The 19,419-nt window shown below is 40.2% G+C and overlaps 1 protein-coding gene across 1 annotated transcript in view; it reads right to left on the minus strand.

The window, feature by feature from the left end:
- Positions 1–19,419, minus strand: part of GEMIN5 (gem nuclear organelle associated protein 5) — a 20,412-nt gene continuing 993 nt past the window's right edge. The window contains exons 2-28 of the mRNA XM_026066617.1: positions 19,197–19,351; positions 18,304–18,485; positions 17,349–17,500; positions 16,999–17,118; positions 16,158–16,290; positions 15,524–15,683; positions 14,663–14,875; positions 13,847–13,932; positions 13,075–13,169; positions 12,281–12,417; positions 11,607–11,680; positions 10,954–11,135; positions 10,701–10,840; positions 9,923–10,094; positions 9,432–9,659; positions 8,824–8,937; positions 8,241–8,369; positions 7,873–7,968; positions 7,437–7,574; positions 6,765–6,912; positions 6,077–6,196; positions 4,943–5,153; positions 3,952–4,209; positions 3,118–3,280; positions 1,983–2,559; positions 1,456–1,552; positions 1–657 (exon numbers count right to left, since the gene is read on the minus strand). Of these exons, the coding sequence (XP_025922402.1) occupies positions 502–657; positions 1,456–1,552; positions 1,983–2,559; positions 3,118–3,280; positions 3,952–4,209; positions 4,943–5,153; positions 6,077–6,196; positions 6,765–6,912; positions 7,437–7,574; positions 7,873–7,968; positions 8,241–8,369; positions 8,824–8,937; positions 9,432–9,659; positions 9,923–10,094; positions 10,701–10,840; positions 10,954–11,135; positions 11,607–11,680; positions 12,281–12,417; positions 13,075–13,169; positions 13,847–13,932; positions 14,663–14,875; positions 15,524–15,683; positions 16,158–16,290; positions 16,999–17,118; positions 17,349–17,500; positions 18,304–18,485; positions 19,197–19,351 (4,436 nt within the window). The 3' untranslated portion in view covers positions 1–501. The remainder of the gene's footprint in view (positions 658–1,455; positions 1,553–1,982; positions 2,560–3,117; positions 3,281–3,951; positions 4,210–4,942; positions 5,154–6,076; positions 6,197–6,764; positions 6,913–7,436; positions 7,575–7,872; positions 7,969–8,240; positions 8,370–8,823; positions 8,938–9,431; positions 9,660–9,922; positions 10,095–10,700; positions 10,841–10,953; positions 11,136–11,606; positions 11,681–12,280; positions 12,418–13,074; positions 13,170–13,846; positions 13,933–14,662; positions 14,876–15,523; positions 15,684–16,157; positions 16,291–16,998; positions 17,119–17,348; positions 17,501–18,303; positions 18,486–19,196; positions 19,352–19,419) is intronic.

The following is a 19,419-nucleotide window of genomic DNA, read 5'->3' on the forward strand; positions in this document are numbered from 1 at the left end:
TTAAATGCTAATACCTAGCTGTAGAAGACTTTTATTTAAAGAACAAAAATAAATTCACAATACTTGCAAGAACAATACTGGCTTAAACGTCAGACTGCTTAAAGAAACCATTATTTTTCCAGAGGGCAGCTACAACTTTTCCTCTGCTGAAAGACTGATGTAACTGCTTAAAACTCCTTCTGTTGCAGGTAAATTCCAAGAGTGTCCCTTGGCATAACTTCCCACAAATTTAAAAAAAAAAAAAAACTATACAAAAATCCTGTATACAGTTCAAGGCCACAATCTACTGCTTTTCTATTTTCGGGCACAATCTTATTTAGTAGTAGCAGTGGATGACCATGAGAGTCTGTATATAAACCTGATTTTTTTTGTAATTTTATCCAGAACAATAGTCTTCAACAATTACCACATCCATTGAAACAAGTTTTCACTTGAAGAAAGAACAGCCTTGGTGTTAAGTAGCTGTGGACAGCACAAGGGAGACAGCCTGGTCTCAAAATGTCAGATCAAGAACTTCCTGCCAGCCTTTTCATAAACGTTAGCACAGCTGTGTTTCCTAAGAAGGTCCAACGCCTGTTCGTGTAGTTCAGGAGGACACTCGGCTCCAATGTGAAGGAGTACAAGACAGCACTCCAGCACGTCAGGGAAAGGGAAGGCCTGCAAGAAGAAATGTAAGGTGATACTTGTTATTTTCAATCAGAATGTTCATCTGCAACATATTCAAGTGGCCAGCTCTGCTTTACAATAACTTTGGAAGAGTAAACCACGGGTCAGATGCATTTGCTCTCTCCTTCTATTGAATTAGTTCATGTTTAACCAAGTTTGCTCCTTCTTGCTCTAACAGTATGAATACCTCTAGTTTTATTATAGACTAGAGAAGGGAGAAAATGAAACAGCCTGGAGATATGGTTTTCAAGCACTTGACTCTTTTCAGTAGTTTCTACAGTTCCTAATCCATATAGGCCATGTTACACCTTAAGTTCTTAAATTCGCTATCAAAATTATTTTTGTGTACATAATTGTCATAAATAGCAAGGGATTATTTTTAAAATGCATAGGAGAGATTTATGCTGGAATATTCCACCAGGTTCTCCCATGTGGCATCTACACTTTCCAACTGCATTAAGACATATGTGAAGCAAAAACTGCACCAGTTGGACCCCCACACCCTGTGTTAATTGTCTCTCAAAATCACCACAGAATCAGTTCAGGGAAAGGAGGATGTCTCTGCTTACCTCTATCAGCCAGCCTGCATCTACACTGCCAGCACCAAGATAGTAGTAAGGCACCTTTATCTTATAAACTGAAAGTTTAACTGTGACACAAAAAGTCACCCTTCTTTGCTTTCTGTATAAAAGGGATTATATGATGCCGCTGCCCTTATCATCCGTTCCAGCACAAAGGACAAAAAGACTGTCTTTGTTCAGAACCACAACACCTCTTCTGAAAACTCACCTTTAAGCTGTCTGGAAATTCTGCTAGCTTCTGGTTTGCTTTTAGAAGCTGCTTCGTTAGCTCAGGGAGGGTAATTGGTTCCTTTACTTCAGCTTTACTGTCAAAAAAAGAGCAGCTGTCATGAGTAACTGTTTTGCTTAAATGACTGCACAGGCTCCCTACTCTGCTGCGAACAGAATGTTAGACAAATGTTATACCCTCTAGCTCTTTCTTGCCAATGACCCAAAAAATTGTTCAACAAAGAAACAACTCTTATATCGTGCTTGTCCTTTTCATTATCTTCACCTTTTCAAATTGCTTTGTTTGTTCACCGTATCAACACACCCTGTGCATCAGAGTTATTTAGCTATAGTAAGTTTAAGCATATGGTGGTTCAGCTCAGGGGAAACAAAAGAGCTATATGTTGAAGTGTCTCTGGGTGATAAACTTGAGAGTAGAGTGAATCTGAGCTAAACAGCAAATCTGCTTCACAAACACAAAATCATAAAGCAACACTTCAATCCATTCCTTCACGTTCCAAAACTTACCACTTCATCTGGTTGCTGTCAGAGCATGGCTTGTCTGATTCAGTCTCTGAGCTCTGCTGCAGCTTGCTTTCCTGTGTACTTCCATTTGTGCTTCCCTGGAGATTGTTCCTCTGATGCTGCCGGATCATCTCTGCTAAAATCTGCTGGACCTCTGCTATATCTCTCTGGGTACTCTGCAAAGCAGCAATCACTTCTGAAAGAAGCACCTTGCAGCCACTCAATTTTGACTGTCTGTCTTCCAAATCCACTGAGCTAGCTCTTGAGTCACTTTCTGTCTCACACCTATGAAGTTCAGTTGTAACGTGAAGGTTTTCATCCATCTCAACTACACATTGATCAGCAGTTTCTTCAGGGGAAAAGCAACCGGAAATGTAACTCTGTTCAAGAACTGTCTTCTCACTCGGACACAGCACAGGATCCAAGACAGCCTTCTGCAAGTCTTTCACAAGATGATCTTTGGGCGGATTCCACCACAGGTCATACAGCAGTCCATAAGCCACAAAGCCCTCTAAACTTCTGCAAGCATCCATGCTCTGTGAATCTGTGCTGTCCAGTTTCTGTCTCAGGTTATCACAGCCTAATAACGCAAAAAGGAATCAAAATAGGTTATAAGGACTGACAAAGACCAGATCTGGTAAGTGAATCGGCTGTCTTGGAGACCGAGAATAGAGATTTACTCTGACATTGGCAGAGGGGTGCAGGTAGCAGAAAAGGAAAGATGGGCATCTTTCTAAATGCAATGCTCTGTTCTAGCTAGCACAAGACTGCATGTTCCCATCATTCACAGGAAACTTCCTTGATCCTAAACTGCACATCAGGATATTCACATGATCAAGAGCCACAAGACATCTGCACTGCATACTCTGAAGGCAAATGACACTGGTGAGCTTCCTTCCACAGTCAGGAATTTTGATCACTCAACAGTCCTTGCAGTAGCCAAACTCCGCTGACAGTTAAGTGACATAGACTTGGCATGGAAGCAGTACACTGCTAAGAGTCATAGGCTCCCATGGGAATGTCTTACTCCTTCCAAAGGTGGTTATGCCTAGTAAATTTAGAGTTAATGGACACATAACTGCTCACAAGGAAGATCCCCCTATTTGTCAGTACCAGGAGATAGCAAGAAGAGCCTTACCTTCAGGAAGGAGGATACTGCAGATCTCTTGCATCAGAGTGAAATTACCAGCATCATAACTGCGAGTCACAGCTCCAAGAATACTTTTCACTGCCTCATCCCATGTAGCAGTCTGATAGCTCAGTGTCGCAAGGGTCAGGTCATGGGAGATATGGAAAAGCAGCTACAGGAAGCAGCAAGAGCATGATTAATAGCTTCACTGCAAAGTATGAATGATTCACAAGTTACTACCATTGTGGAAAAGCCCAGAGGCACATGACTTCACCAAAAGCCATTTTAACAAGGATGCAGTTTACATACTCTCCTTTGTGCAGGAGACCAAAGTTCTTTAGCGTTACTTGCCATTGTAAAATCAGCAGCTGGGCTTGTGTGTGTCCTAGGAAGTGGGCGAGAAGTGCGAGTACATCAAAGGTTAGTGACTCACCAGGGTCAGAGAGGATAGCTGTAGCAGCACTGCTCTATGAACAGACCTTCTGAACTCCAGAGTATTTTAAAAACAAGTTGTCTCTACTAACAATTTTACGTGAAAAACTGAATCACTGCCAAGACCACTGAGCTATGCAATCACTCCCACCCAGCCAGCACATCTCATTGATCTCAGTGCTCATCACTGAACAGCGTATGTCAGTTCTTACCCTGTGCAGAAACAAACTGGCAACTATGCAAGCTGTCTCAGCTGCTTATTATCCACCTCTCCTAGGAAATAACCTCATCCTGCAGCAGGGTGCAGAAACCAGTCCCTTAGAAATGGCTGGCACAACACCACAAAGCGGTTGTGTTTACTACGCACGCCACAGTAAGGTGTACTGTGTAAACAGATCTAAGCCCAATCACCTGCTTGGAGGGTGTGTTGCTGGTTGAAGGAGGGTACTCAATATTGCGCAGCTGCTCCCGTGCACATGTGGCTTGTTCAGCAGTGTTCATGCCCAATGCACTCTGCCAGACTTCCATCACCATGTCAAGAAATGAGGCCTCTTTGTTCAGCTCCCAGCTGTGGTAACAAGGAGATGAAGGGCTCTTCCGATCAAATGGATTTCTTTCACTAAGGCACTTGCAAAGCAATTCGTTAAGGCAGAAAACAAGTCTTTGTCCCTTTAATAAGAGAAAAAAGAGCATTAAGCTATTGCCAAAAGAAAAAACCCCTTATTGGTCACAGGAGGTTAAATTTAAAAACATCATGGCTAGTAGCAGCTTGTTGGTGACAGCTTGTTTCACAACTGCAGCTATCAAAGGACAATACCAATCGAGTCTGGGAATCTAAGGCCAGAAGGTAACCTCAGAACAAGCTAATCTGACCTTCTGCTTCTCAGTCCACACAAAAGCAAGTTCCCAGGCTAAGTCTCTAACAGCTGTAACAGAGTTACAATTAGCTTGTTCATTCATTTAATGTAAACACTGAATACTTCCGTCCACCCCTTTCTTCTTAACATCAGTATTATATACTTAAAAAGAAATCAGAACAAAAAAACTGCACTACATCAATTACATTTTTAAAACAAAAAACCCCTCTCTCAAATACCTCTCCTCTATTTTCCTGTATTCTGCCTGCGACTCCTTCCCACTTTTTCATGTTATTACATCCCCAATTATTACCTAACAAGCATAAGGCCTACGTGCTTCCCCACTACAGGTCCTCGGCCTCTGCAAAGAGACATGTTTGCTTACAGCATCATTGCAATAAACTTCCAGCAGAATATTTTGAGGCAAAACCAGCTCAACTAAACTACCTGTGGAGTGTTAACATAGGGAAGGGCTGCCAAGTTAATCAAGTTAATCTGGAGAGAGATAATGCTAGAGAAAGGGAGAAGAAAAGAACCAGACTCACAAATAAAGTTTTCTGTTGCTGAAGGACTTCCTGAGCCCCCACCCAGTTCCTGGATGACAGCAGCTCTTGGGCACATCTGAAAGACAAAGTTGCTGACAACTCCTCCTCTCCAGATATCAGAGCCAGCTCAGCAGCAGTTTTAAGGGATGTCACATCGCCCTTTTTTGCCAGCACTTTGACTGCATCATAGGGTGAGGAAGCCCCTAAATAACTAAAAAGAGATAAAAGCAAATTGGCTTTAGGTTAGTACTAAGATATCATTTTTAAATTGTATTGTAGCAGTTCTAGTACAAACATATAAATGAAGATAAATCTGTAATTTCCACAAGTTCTCAGAGCTCTTGTCACTTTGCCTTACCAAAGGCTACATCAGACAGATGGTGCCTGATCTGGTGCAAAGCTCCAAAAGGAAAGCCTGCAGTCACTCAGCCTAGTGGTCTGGACTGAAACCTCTGGTGGCATGTAAACCATGCACAGCTTTGATGAGAAATTTAAATAAACAGATTCAAGAGGACAAAAATTATACTGGCCTATCAACTACTGCATTTCTCTGGATTTCAGGTGAATCCTTTCAGAAGTGTGAACACCAAAAAAGAAGAAAAAGAAAAAAAAGAAAAAGAGAGAGAGAACTGAAATCAGCCTTCAAGCAAACACAGTAGACTTTTTCAGGCCAAGATATTTCAAGAGTTATTAGTAATTTTGGTAGCCACAAATATGAAACACTAAGCTGGAGAAGGATGACCCAGTCATTAGGATGTTAGCTAAGGCCTAAAGAGGCTCGAGAGAAAAAGGTGCTCTGCCACATTTCCAGTAGAAAGGTTGAAAACATCAGACAGCATTTTTGTACACATCCTAATCTTAGTCTTGCTATCCTAATTTTCCAAGACTTCCAGCAATGTCTTCAGAAAGAAGTGGCTCTACCATAGTAGGTGAGTTGTCCTTCTGCTCTGAACTGCCCCCTGGACTTCTTTTCCCACCAACATTAGAGAGGTCTAGTGAGATCAGGCTCAGGAAGCACCTCAGGCAACTAATGAACACCTTCTGAAAGCTGCCAGATTTCAGCTGCTACAAAGCCAAGAATTTTCTTTGTTTCAGGCGTGGAATCAATACTGTCCTTTTTGCAGTAACACTTACCATTTGGCGGCCATGGAATAATGACCGTCTTTCTCTAGAAGAGCTGCCCAGCTGGTGTAGAGATCCCTTAGGACTGGATCTTCTGGACGCAACCTGGCCTTAGCAATTACAAGAGCTTCCCTAAGGCACATAAGAGAAACCAGTTAGAAAAGTTAATTGACTGTATACAAAAATAAATACCTTCTCCTTTCATGGATGACATTTTTTTCACATTTAAAAAGAAACTGCCTCAAGTACTTTAGGCCCAAGAACAAAGAAGATTTATCTCATTAGATCAGACAACTAATGTCATTATATCTGAGAGCTCACCTCCCACTGTAAAAGTACCCAACACTTGAGGAAGCAAAAATGCTAATACCTCTGTCAGGCTGTGCAATACACTGTAGGGAATATTCTAAAGGAAATCTATTAATCTCACTTAGAGTAAACAAGAATTGCATGTTTCCTCCCAATCTTTTTCAGTTACCATGACCTTAAGCATTAATATGTAGCAACAGTAAGTAAATAATGTTTTTTTAAGTCATACTTGTGTGTAGAGTTGATTAGTTGTCAGTAAATACTCTCCTGCAACTTCCACAGTGCAGATATTAAAGCACAATGTCAGTACTGCACAACCAAAATGTGAAATCAAAGCTACTCACTAGTGTGGCCTGAAAACAACAACAATCTAAACAAAATATATAGCAACCTGTAGAAGTGGTTCACTTTCAGGAGCTCAACAGCCTCATACACTTTATGGATGGACAGGAGGTGGGAGGCAGCCTTCACATACTGCTCCTGAAAACACAGCTGCTTTGCAAAGGCTTCTACTGTCCAAACCCAAGCCTGATATCCAACTGGAAAAGAGAAGGCAATACCATTAGGGACAAAGTTTTAAAACTGGAAGGATTTCTGTGAGACTGACATCAGCACTGGTTTCTTCAACATGTATCAGCTCCAGACTGTTTTTTTGTTTCTTAACCATTTTAATGCAAGTCACTGAGGCAATAAAACACCACAAAGCTTGGGCTTCAACATAACTGTAAGACTTCACAATCAGTAAAATAACAACTTAGAAGCATATTTAAACCAACAGCGAGCCAGAAGGACTGCAATATATTACAGAGTACCAATTTTGTGCTTGGAAGTATGGACCTGCTCCTGTAAGAAGTCCCAAAGGAAATCAGTCTTTATTCCCTTCTACTCCAACCCAAGAATGCTTGTGGGAACATCCAGGGCTTAATAAGCTACATTTGTTTTATGTTTGAATTTTGTCATCAGGCAGTTAAAGAAACAACATATCTCCAATCCAGAATAATCAGAATGAGGTGACCCTTGGCAGCTAATTCCATTTGCTTACTTGTCACAAATACAAACATACCCATGGGCGAAATTGCTACTAGCTGGTCTGTCAGCTCTCCCCTCTCAGCAGCTGCCTGGAGGATGCCCTTCAGATCTCCTTTCCACAACATGAGCTGCTGAAAGAGCTCTGGATGCCCATTCTCCAAGTGATATTTTCCTGTTTGAAGCAAACACACTTTCTAGTTACCTATCAGCATGAGTCCAATAGCACTATTATCCATAGTAAAATACTCTGGCAAAAATGAGTTCGTTCAGACTTAAGATATTGCAAGTTTGCATCTGAAAGCCCTAACAGCTGTTTGGGAAAAATAAGTCCTTCCTTCAAACCTGCATTCTTAATCCTGCACTTTAATCTACAATAAAGAAAAGCTGAGCATCTTTCCCAAATTGTCTTCTCCTTGAATGTCACTATGACAATGGACATATTGTCAAACTGGATTCATTATGCCACTTACCTTCCACATCCATCATCTTGTGCAGAGAAGCCCTGTCTGTGAACAGCCCCAAGTGGACATGATCGCTGAGGTCAGAGGACAAACCCTCATTATGACCTATCACAAATAAAGCAAAGAGAAGGAACATTTGAGAGCTGGTGAAACACAGGGCACTTGAACCTGCCAAATCAATGTACCGCTCCAGTACACTCAACCATTAGAAATATGGAAAAAGCCTTCCAATTCTTTTCCTGTAAACAGCAGATTTAACAATTTCTTGCATTTGCACTCCATCTAAGTCTGAGTAAAAGGACCACGTTTATGCAGGACACTTATTCTAACCCAAACATAGCAAGTTCCTTTGTACACTCCGAGTTTAAGACTGATACCTTTGGATTTCAGACATGTAGCAAGCCTCAAGCAGTCCTGATGCAATTCGTCTTTTGATCTGTGATCCATGGATGTGGTGAACGGCAAAAYTGAACGAGGCTTCCTCTTCTTCAGAGAGGAATCAGGACCTGAAAAGTCAGTCACATTTTAGTCACTGCTGCACAGTTACAAGAGTCTCTACAACAGAACTCTTTGATATGTTCCAAAAGAACCCTGTTCCTCACACAGTAAGACAAAAAGCAAATACTCAAGTGCCACATGCATCTCTATTATGACAATTCTGATTTTTGAATACTGATCACTTTGCACATTTCTTTATGCATCATGCCTAGACTGAAACTAGCAACCAAAAGGCAATATATAAGCCCACACTGAACAACTACTCAGTTGACCTGGTAAGCAGGGCAAATAAAAGAAGAGAACTAAAATGTTTAAGAGATTTTAAAAGCAAGCACTTTTCTATCTTTTTGCACCACTTACTTGGTGTCACATCAAGAAGGGAAGCTGCAGCCAGAAATTAGCCTAAAATCAGCAGCTCTGCTTGGATGCAGTGCTGTTAAGAAACCACTGAAACATACTAACCTGTTTTCTCTTTAGGTTGATCCTTTTTCACAGGGGTGGCTTTCTGGGTCACTAAAGGCTTTGGCAAGCCAAATGAAAAATAATCAGATGCATATGAAGAGGTATCCTTGGACACTGTGGAGTTAAATGATAAAAAATAAAACATACATGGAAAAGCCTAAAGCAGAATACTTCAAATATTCACATTATGTATAGAAAAAATAAGCTTCACTTTGCCAKAAAACTTGATAGCTTTTCTAGAGAAAGGAAATAATAAAAAAAATTACAGAACTGTCAGAAAGCTAAATAAGATGCCACCAGACACTAACAAAGGTCCATAAGCTTTATAAGATTCATCACTGGAAGGCAACACTGATGAAAGATTACACTGTTTCAGGACTAACACCTCAGTAATTTTGTTCTTTATGCCAGAATCTTCTTATTTAAAGATACTGAGTCCCAAACTAGTCTATAAGGTTATGAAAGGTGTCTTGGGAACCATATTTCCTTTAAGTGGAATATTTCAATTAAAAACTTATGAGACAATTTGCATGAAAATGTTAAGCTTGATGATGCTCTGAGAGCTAAACAATCTAGGAAACACTGAACTAAGACAACCCGATTATTACCTATTGTGGAGACTTTATCAGGCAACTCTGCCTCCTGAGCTTCTTTTTCTCCTTCATGGTCTGACACTCCATTTTCTTCTAGCAAAATTTCCTTCACACTTTCATCTCCATTCATGGTGTCACTCAGATCCTGCTTGGCTGGACTCTTTCCTATAGGCTTTTTCTTCTTCTTTGTTTTGGCTTTGGGTTGCATACTTCTTTTCTTCTCTAATTCTATGCTCTTCTTGCCTGTAAAAGTTTTGCAAAAGTTACCCTGATATAATCTGTAGAGATTTTTAGTATATTAATTGTCTGCCTCTCAAGATCAGTATTTGGTTTCCAAATAAAGATACAGCTCAGTTTAAACCTGGACACAGTTTATACCTAAAGAGGTAGCAGGCAGGTTTGAATTCAGCATAAAAACTTTATTATACAATTTCATCATGCCAACCCTTTATTTCCCATCTTCCACTTTATCTCCAGAAAAGGATCTTCTGTTTGAGTATACTTACCCTGAGGAGGCCGTGTATGCTCCTGCTTTGAGATGAGCCATTTGTGAACAGAAAAATCATCTGCTCCTGTATAAACAGAATCTGAATCCACTGGTGACCACTGGACACACAGTAGCCGGCCCCGGTGCCCTCGGTAGTTGCAGAGTGGCTCTTCTTTCATAACATCCCATACCTTATAAACACGAAAGAAACTCAATTACACATAAAGTCTCATCCTCCCCTAATACTCTGCATTTCCTCTTCAGTGATTTGCACGTGGAGGAGCTTCTCTTTTAGGATGTCTGAACCACAGCACAAGTATTTCAAATGTCAACATGTAAGCGGAGAAAACTCAGAACTTCGTTTGTTTGCATTGATACATTTGTGTAACATATCCTTTTTCTGAGGATSCAAAAGTGAAAATAGTATATGAATGACATGAATAACATGATATGAAAACACAAATGATTGGACTTATGAATCAACTCATTAGTCACTAAAACACACCAACTGCCCAGCTACTTTATATGTATTCCCCTAGGTCTGGACTAAAAGTCGTCTTAGCAGTATTCTCATTTGTCCAGTAGAAAGCAGAAACGGGAACAAAGCAAAGGCAAAATTTAGCTCTACACTTCAGGTATCCAGGACCAGCAGATGGTTATCAAGCATAAATCTGCAATAATTCAGCAGTTTAACTCACAAAAGAAGCTCTGTTGTTCAGTTTGGTTCTAAAACATTGTAGAGAATGGGTAACTTGAAACTAAGAGAATCACACTTCTGAGTGGCTCTAGAGCAATACCTGTGCGGTGCCATCATAGCAAGCAGACACCAGTCTTGCCTCATGGTGGGGGCTCCAAGACAGACTTGTGATTTTAGCTGTGTGCCCTGCCAGAGTTCGAAAAGGCTCCGTTATTGTCAGAGGAGTTTCTGAAGAGCTCTCTGAAAGAGAAAAGAAAAGGATCAAGCATGACTAGAAGTATGGCTAGCAAGACAAACCACATGCAATGTAAAACAAGATGTCAAGACTTGGAAGTATACTTGCAAACCATTACCTACGATGCTCTTCAGATTATGCACATAAATAGTAGCATTAACTGAGCCCGAAGCTATCAAGTAACTCAGCTCTGGCTGGCTTCCATGCTCATGATGCCAACGAATAGCATTTATCAGTTTATGATGTTGCTGGATAGTGCAGAGCAATTTCAAGTTTGGAGCTTGAAATATTTCAATTGAGCTGAAATGTAAAAACAGCAATGTAAGAAATCCACCAGGCAGTGAAAATGAGATTTTTTTTTGTTATACTTTATGAGGAGAATGATAGAACATAAAATTGAGTAACTAAATGAGTTTTTCGTTTCTGAATTCAGCTCAAGCACTAGTTTAGTTCATCAGCAAAAATGAGTTTCAACCATCAGTGGACCACTGAAAAATGATTTAACGTGATGTGGTGGATCCTCCACGCCAAAAGCAACTAAACCAAGTAGCAACAAAGAATGCTGTATTATCACAAGTGAGATATATTGGCAGCACCACATTCAAAATTCCCTTTTCCAGTATTCCCAGATAGTTTACTGACATGAAACTATGTTTTGATAGGTGAAAGAATAGCAATAAACCAGGGTAACAAAAAAATACTTTCGTTTCCCTACACTGACTTTAGTCAAGATCAACACGTACACAACTTTAACCCATAAGTTAAACATACCCATCTTCATTACCAAGAGCCAAGAGTTTGCCATCTGGTTTCCAGCTGATCTCAGTATGTGCAGGCAATTTGTGCTGTAGAAAGAAGACACAACTATTGCCAACAATCTCCACAAACTTATGTCTTTACAGCAGCGTTTGTTTATTAAAAAAGTTAACATTTGCAACAACAAAAACAGAGAAGTTGAGTAATTAGGATTGGAGCTTTACATTTCCAATGTTTGCCTRCCTTGTGATCTAACCCATGACATTATTCAGGGTATTACTTCTCAAATGCTTTTAAACTGAAAAACCCTGTATGAACTAATCATTGTAAACAGCCAGGTACAGCTTTAAAAAACAGACACTTTATTTCAATTACTCTTTTCTGATGAAGTAAGTTACAAAGCAGAAAAGYAACTGATGCCAGGAATAGACCCGCAGCGTTAATTCCAGGGGAAAAAAAAACAACAAAAAACTAAAACCCTCCTTCAGAGCCAAACACATAGAGCATCTATATAGTCTGAGTTACTTAGATATCTCTGAAGTTCACCTGTGGAGACTGAGGGTTTTAAATTCTTTATTTGTTCTAGATTCATCATGGAGACAAAAATGAAAACCTAGTGGGTCAACTACAGGGCTGTAGAAGCTATGATATTGTTACCACTGTCCCATAAACACACACAAAATACTTACTTTGATTGAATTAGTGTCTCTGATGACTTTGTTGATGTCATTTGCTTCTCCACTAAGCTTCCAAGGGTTGTGTTGAAAAACAATACCTTCACCAGCACAGCTATATAAGGTTACAGAGGGCTGTTCACCTTCTCCTCCTATCCAACAAAGAAAAATGCTAAATATACTATGTTCTTCAGCAGTTTTAACAGAAGTAACTATTCCCACTAAAAATCAAAACATTGTTTTAAAAGGTTATATACATGCTTTGATTGCCTGTGATCTGGCAGCAAGAAACTCTAGCAATACAGTCCACTGAAAGGATCTCTCATTTCTTGTAACAGATCTCTGCATAACAGTGACTGTGTAAGTTYAAACTCCCTTTAAAGTTTGGTCCATAAAAAAATTCAGAGTTGTGTRAGAAGAGCTAATGGAGCTGTTCTCTTTAGTTCAAATGGTAGAGAGATATCCCAGGGCTAAGGAACCCACATTTGATCCTACGCAGTAACTGCAGAGGTCCCATGCAGGCAGTTACTGGTTTATAATAGACTGAAATAAGTACAGAGGTGTTATACTCCACTCCCACCTACTTCCTGAAACTGCTAGAATTCATAAATTAGAAATATAACAGATTGTTTTGCTCTCTTGCAAAACTAATAATAACTCTTCAAGTGGAAATGCATCCTCAATGGGTAGGAAGGACAGTACCAACAAATAGGGCTCCTTTTCCTAAGGAAGGAGAGCATACCAACTTCATGGCATCTGTGTGCTCTGCATGGATGTCCTACTCTGTCACRGGGGGTTGCAAGACTCACCAAAAGATAGAGGAGGAGTTGGAGGGCCCCAGGCTAATGCGTATACAGTCTTCTTGTGGTAAGTACTGGAGATCTGAGGTGGTTTATTCTTAGCACTGGGTAGGAAGATAAGGAAGTAGGTGCAGTTAGATTTAAGCAAAGGGTACTGAACTTCTCAGGGGAGATATCAAATACAGAAAAAGATTCAAGTGACATGTTTCTAGTGATGAAAACAGATAACAGGTGCTTTAACATGCAACAAGCAATGGCCCAGCCAAACCTTCTTTAACATCTCTAGGACACTACCAAAAACATAACAAAACTATCCTGATGAGCTGCACCTGCATGTTGCTCTTCATTCTCTGAAAATCTTTCTGGCTAAAGTTTCCCTTGACTGAAGTCCTCCCATAGGTGATGTCTGGTCATGCAATTTGGACAAGATTATCTTAAGAGCTACCAGACATAACTGAGAAATGAAAAGATGCACTGAAAATCCAACTGGTTGACCAGTGTTAATTTAATCCTGCTCTTGTCCAGTAGTAAAGATATACCTCAGGAAAGATCACGTCATGTAGGCATGGTGACACACCTGCAGGATCTGACAAGCAGTGATAGCAAAACTGATTAATTTTGTCTCATGATCCTGAATGCATGGAATAGAAAACCATTTCAACCATTTCAAATATAAAAACTGAACATTACTTCATCCATTTAACAAGCTTCTGTTCACTCCATCACCAAATCTACAATTTGCTCATTAGGACTCTAATAAATTTGAAAGCTACTTTCTTACCTGCTGGAGAAGGTGTCAAATATGCCAACTTTTCCATCATCTGTTCCAAAAGCTAAGCAGCCTTCCTTGGTTGGATGCCAGGATAACTGCAAGCAAAAGAGCCCAAAAAGGGCACAAGTCATGGATGCTTTATTTCCAAAGAAGAAACAAAAGGAAAACCTTGAACTTGACGAGCAAGCACAACCCCTTATATCCACCCTTGGAACCAAAGCCACTTTATTTGATCACTTCACTGGAAGTATCAAAGACTCTTTCCATACCAGTTATTGTGGGATGACATCAAAGCGACTAGCATCATTAAAATGCCATTTGACATCTACTTTACAAAATAAAAATGTGGGATAATAAATAATGTAGGATGGTGAGAAAACTTACAGTGTGGACAAGAATAACTACCATGTTTTAATGCTGCCACTAATTTTACCAGGCATTAGCATCTGGTCAACCTCTGGTCAAATTCAACCTGAAGACATCCAGGTCTGGCTTTTGTGTGTGTCATAAGCTTCCTAGCAGATCAACAGAAACCATGGATAGAACAAGAAAGGATCGCAAAGGAGGACAGAAGCGAGGAAGCAAAGTAACAACCAGCTGGACTTCRGTCGATTTTTACTAGACGTAATGCAAGCATCTAGGGCTGTAAAAAGGTCTAAAATTTTGTTGCCAGGTTTTACAAAATATGATATACCAAGAGAATTAAGCATATAAGGAACAGCTTGGCTTTATATATTTATTAGTTGGGAAAAACATTCTTCAGAAGAGAAAAATGAGCAAGAAGGGGAGGAAAACACAAGAAAAGGGAATCAAGAGCCCACTTACTGCTGTAACCTTGGACTTTATGCTTTGCCAGAAGGTTTTAACATCATAGGTATTGCTCATGGACAAAGTATTCCACACCCGTATCATGCTGTCCCCAACACCGATGGCAAGACAGCCTGTGTCCACAGGGGAGAAGGCAAGACTATAGACAAATCCCCCAAGCGAGGGCATTGTCCAGCTACAATCAAGAGTTGATAGGTCCCAACACTTCACCTGAAGAAATTTGGCAACAAGGAATGGTTAAATGTATGAGTGACCGGTATGACAAGAAAAAAGAGAGCACAAGTAAGACAAAGAATCAAAGTGTCAAATTCAAGACTTGATATATTATGTAATCTTCCTCCACAGCAGTATATGTCACAGACACAGGGCTGTACTAGCTGGAAGACTGTAACAGAACAGGCAAAATTAGCGCATTTCAATACTACAGCTCTTCTTCTGACTTCTAAATAAGAGACTCTCTGCTGCCTTAAAAAAGGGAAAAACAAGAAAAAACAAATATATGCTATAGTTCATGAAAAGAGGTATACAATTCAGTAATACTTGTCATTTTAAAAAGGAAACTTAGGTCTTACTAAAATGAAACATAGAGACAAAAGAAGTGGTAAGCTCCCATTCTTAAATGCTTACCATTCAATCCAGAAGGGCATACCCATTCACTTCACCATAGTAAGAGCCTGAGCTAATGAACTAACAAAAATTTACACAACCAATGCTCAGAGCAAATTGTAAACAATGCTGTAATAAAATTCTGCAATAAACCCACTTTAGGAGAAAGTCTGTGACCTTAAAAGAGGTCATCTCAATCAACTGAACTGTAAAGGCACTGCTATTTTATGCTCTTTTATAAACGGTTCTTACATCTCTGTCCATTGAAATGGAAAAAAGTAGCTCTTTGTCTTGAACCTTCAGGGAACACAGATTGAACACAATTCGTGAGTGATTCTGTCCTTCTGAAGATCCTAAAAGTGTCCACTTGCGTTTCCCAGATTGGGTCAAATCCCAGAGTAGCAATTCTCCCCTGCAAATTAAAAGTGTGCACTTCATTGTTCACTTTTTAAAAGAACTATCGTATATATACAGCCTATATTACATATATACACACTGCAAGTGTAACAGCAATACAGCTATATGCACATTCATGACATGTGCCTATATATATACCCACACGCACACACACCTACAGGTAATATCCATGTTTAACCACATTCAAAGCTGTCATGCCATTTTCTCCCATTAGATGTAAATGAGCAAAAACACTATTAGTACTGTTAGCAGTCAATATTCTGTTTGATTATTGGATAAATTATGGGATAAATAATTATTTTATAGAAGTTTGAACTCCTGCTTTAACTCTTGGCCCACCTTCTCTCCAGTTATGCTGACAGAGGTGGGGGGTGGGTGTATTCAATGTTTCCTCCACAGTTCTTCCTTAATTATCAATAAATACATCTGAGGTTATTGAGTGTGCCAGACCGCTGTGTGCCATACTTACCCAAAACAACTGGATACAATTTCTTTGGAACGACCACAAGGCCAGTGAACAGTCAGCCAAATGCGCTCTTTAACAGCGGGATCAACGGCTCCACCTCTTCTCTTCACGGGTGGCAGCTTCAAAGTCATCACACCTATGGAACCAAGAGGGATCATCTAGATCTAGCACATCAGAATTCTCTGACAGAAAAAGAAGTCCTGTGAATCCAAAGCTTTAAGTACATTCCCCTGTGCTTCAGAAGTACTCTCTTACAGTGTCACTAGTTCCTACTTTCTAAATCACAGAAGTATATTTAGCCTGCTTCTACTCACTGAGAAATATATAGATCTGACTATCCCAGACTGAAATCTACCTAATTGGCTCTTTATCCTCTCCTTCTCCTCCTCCTCCCCCCTCTCCTTGTGCAAAGGGAATTATCTGACTTCCTGAGGGGATGCATTCAAATGATTTACTGCTTTCATAGATAAATGATTTTTGTAATGTCTAACATGAATTTTATCTGCTTACTTCTTGTCCTGCTCTTGGTGGGCACCAAGAACATCCTAACTCTCCAATTCTGACTTCTTTGGGCCAAGGAAAATCATTGCTAACAATCAAACATGGAATTGGGTACATTATGGACAGTATTACAGCAAAACAGAACTTCGATCATAGTTCTGATTTCTAGTTTCCCATTAGCACATTAGAAAATCTAGTTTCCCATTAGCACGTTAGAAAATCAAGCATTGTCAACAATCAGAGCATTAAACTAGCAGGTTAGCAAATTAAAGATGTAGTTAGAGAAGAACAACAATATGGTGGAAGAGTTATTTACTTCACTTATGTTATTAATATTACTCACTTCTGCCTCTAGTACAGCTCCATATTCGTATGGTCTGATCTTTGCTTCCTGAAGCCAGGTAACAACCTTTCTTCATGGCTGTATCTTGTGTCAGCTCCCCATTTGGAACTTCACTTTCTTCTAAAGGAAATATTGAATAGTGTCAAAGTCATGTTATACTTTAAAATTCAAAGGTCTGTAAAAATCAGCTGAAACTATATTGCCCTGCATCAGAAAACATTGTAGTTTAACTCATCAGATGCCTTTGATTAGCTACTACCTTTCTATGAATAAGGAATTGAGTTGTCTAGAAGGAGGATTTCTGTACGAACTAAAAATCACCTTACAAACTATTAATTGCTTCTACATACCTTGGAGCTCATCTTGCCAAGCAGGTAACCTTTCTTCACCAGGCACAGGGCACCAGGCCAGACAGTGTATTTCATCATCATGGCCTCTTAGCCGGTGAAGAACTTCTCTTTTCCTGCTGATATCAATTATAACCACCATGCCATCCTTGTAGCTAAAAACAAAGATTTAAGTTAACAAAGAGACTCTTGGACCTTTGTGGAATAATATCTGATTTGATTTCAAAGCTCATCACTGAGATTGTTATCATTATCTCCATACGATGGACAGGGAAGCCAAAGCACAAGCAGCAATGGGACTGGCAGACTAATGATCAGTTGGAACTCCAGTACAGCACTGGAATACACGCAACTGCCTTTCCAAGTGCAATCACACAGCACTTTCAGCTTCATGAATGACATCAAATGTCATTAGTAATACAGCTTTCACAGACTTCACAAGCAACAGTGGCTTTTAGACATGGAAAATTTTTCCTTTTAGAAATGCCACTGCAAATCACTTTCATTTTCTCCCTTCTCCTATGTTTGTTCTCTTTCAACAAAACTGCATCCTCAAGTTTACGGGGCTTTCATGTTGTTCCTGTTCATTCAATATAGTCTTGGGCATCTAAAGCACTGGAATTGCAATGGCTGAGAAAGGCCTAGCAAAACTCWGAAACTCTGTTCAAATGAAGTTACCTGTAATATGACAAACACCAGTGAAATCCAATTAAAAAAAAATACCAGTTTTAAATAACTTCAGAGATCCAAACCAAACCCAGACCCTTAAATTTTTATGGAATTCTATGTCTTGCAGGTCTATCAAATCTGAACATTATTTCTGGATTGCTGTGTACCAGAAAAAAAAACAGCCACGAAGACCTCTTAGAAAGCAATCTTACAATTGTGTAACAAGCAAAAATACATAGCAAGGACCTTTCAGAAGAAGAATGGAAAGCAACAAATAATTAATATTTACCCAATAGCCACCAGGTTTTCATCATGAGGAGAACAAGTGAGGCAAAAAATTGTCCGAGGCTCTGGGAAGAATTGTTGGCTGTCATTTCTGTTATGCCAGTAACAAACAATTACACCTTTTTCATCACCGGATACAACCAAGTCTTTCACAAGAGACGACCAGTGCAATGCAGAGATTGTATTCTAAAGAAATAGAATCAAAGACATTTAAAGGAGTCTAGGATGTTGTTTCACTAGATTTATTTCGTAGACTGTTTAAAGAATTAAAACACAGAACAAAATTAAGTGCTTAAAAAGCAGTCTCTTTTTGAATGGAAAGCAGATTACATTACTCTAACGGCTTACCTTCACTCACTACCTAGAGATTACCACCTAACACAGAATAATAATGAGAAAACAATCTGTGAGTTCTCCCCAATGTCAGCTGTGTTAGTTTTAAACTGCTTCAGTGACTTTGAGCTTTGACACATTTGGTTTGCCAATATGCTGCCCTTCCAGGTAACTTGTTATGAGCCATGGTATCTCCCAGCAGCTGAGTCACAGTAACTGTCCACATGTACCACGTGTGTGCTCTCTGAAGAAGGACAACTTGGTGGCGTGATTTTAAGTGAGCTGTGTTAAGCAGCAATGAGCACGTGCTAAGTGCATGCTCGCTTACTGAAGCTCTGATAATACCCAACTGCTTTTTAAGATGCTATAACATCACTGTAGATCTAAGGCTGGAACAAAAAACTATCCACAAGAATTCAACAGTTTTGCCTCCACCAGTTTAGAAATCCACCTTTGGCTGAAGCGATACCCCCTGTTTTGCGTGCAAGACCCACAAAGCAAATCGGTGAGTTTTTCTCTCAGCATCTTCCACCCCCCCAGGGAGACGGGCACCGGCGTCCCTACCTGGTGCAGCGTATGCTCCGCCACCGGCGACAGAGTCTGCGTGTCCCAGACTTTCACCGTCCCGTCGTCGGAGCTGCTAGCACAGAGCCCGCTCTGCCCGGAGTGGTGGCAAAAGGCGAACCCGGAGACCCTCTCCGTGTGGCCGACGAGCTCTCCTGCGCGGCAGCGGGAAAGCGGGATGGAAACCTCCCCGGCGGGCACGGCACCCCGCGGGCCGCCCGGC

This window comes from Apteryx rowi, unplaced genomic scaffold, assembly GCF_003343035.1.
Source record: "Apteryx rowi isolate R43461 unplaced genomic scaffold, aptRow1 scaffold_245, whole genome shotgun sequence".
NCBI lineage: Eukaryota > Metazoa > Chordata > Aves > Apterygiformes > Apterygidae > Apteryx > Apteryx rowi.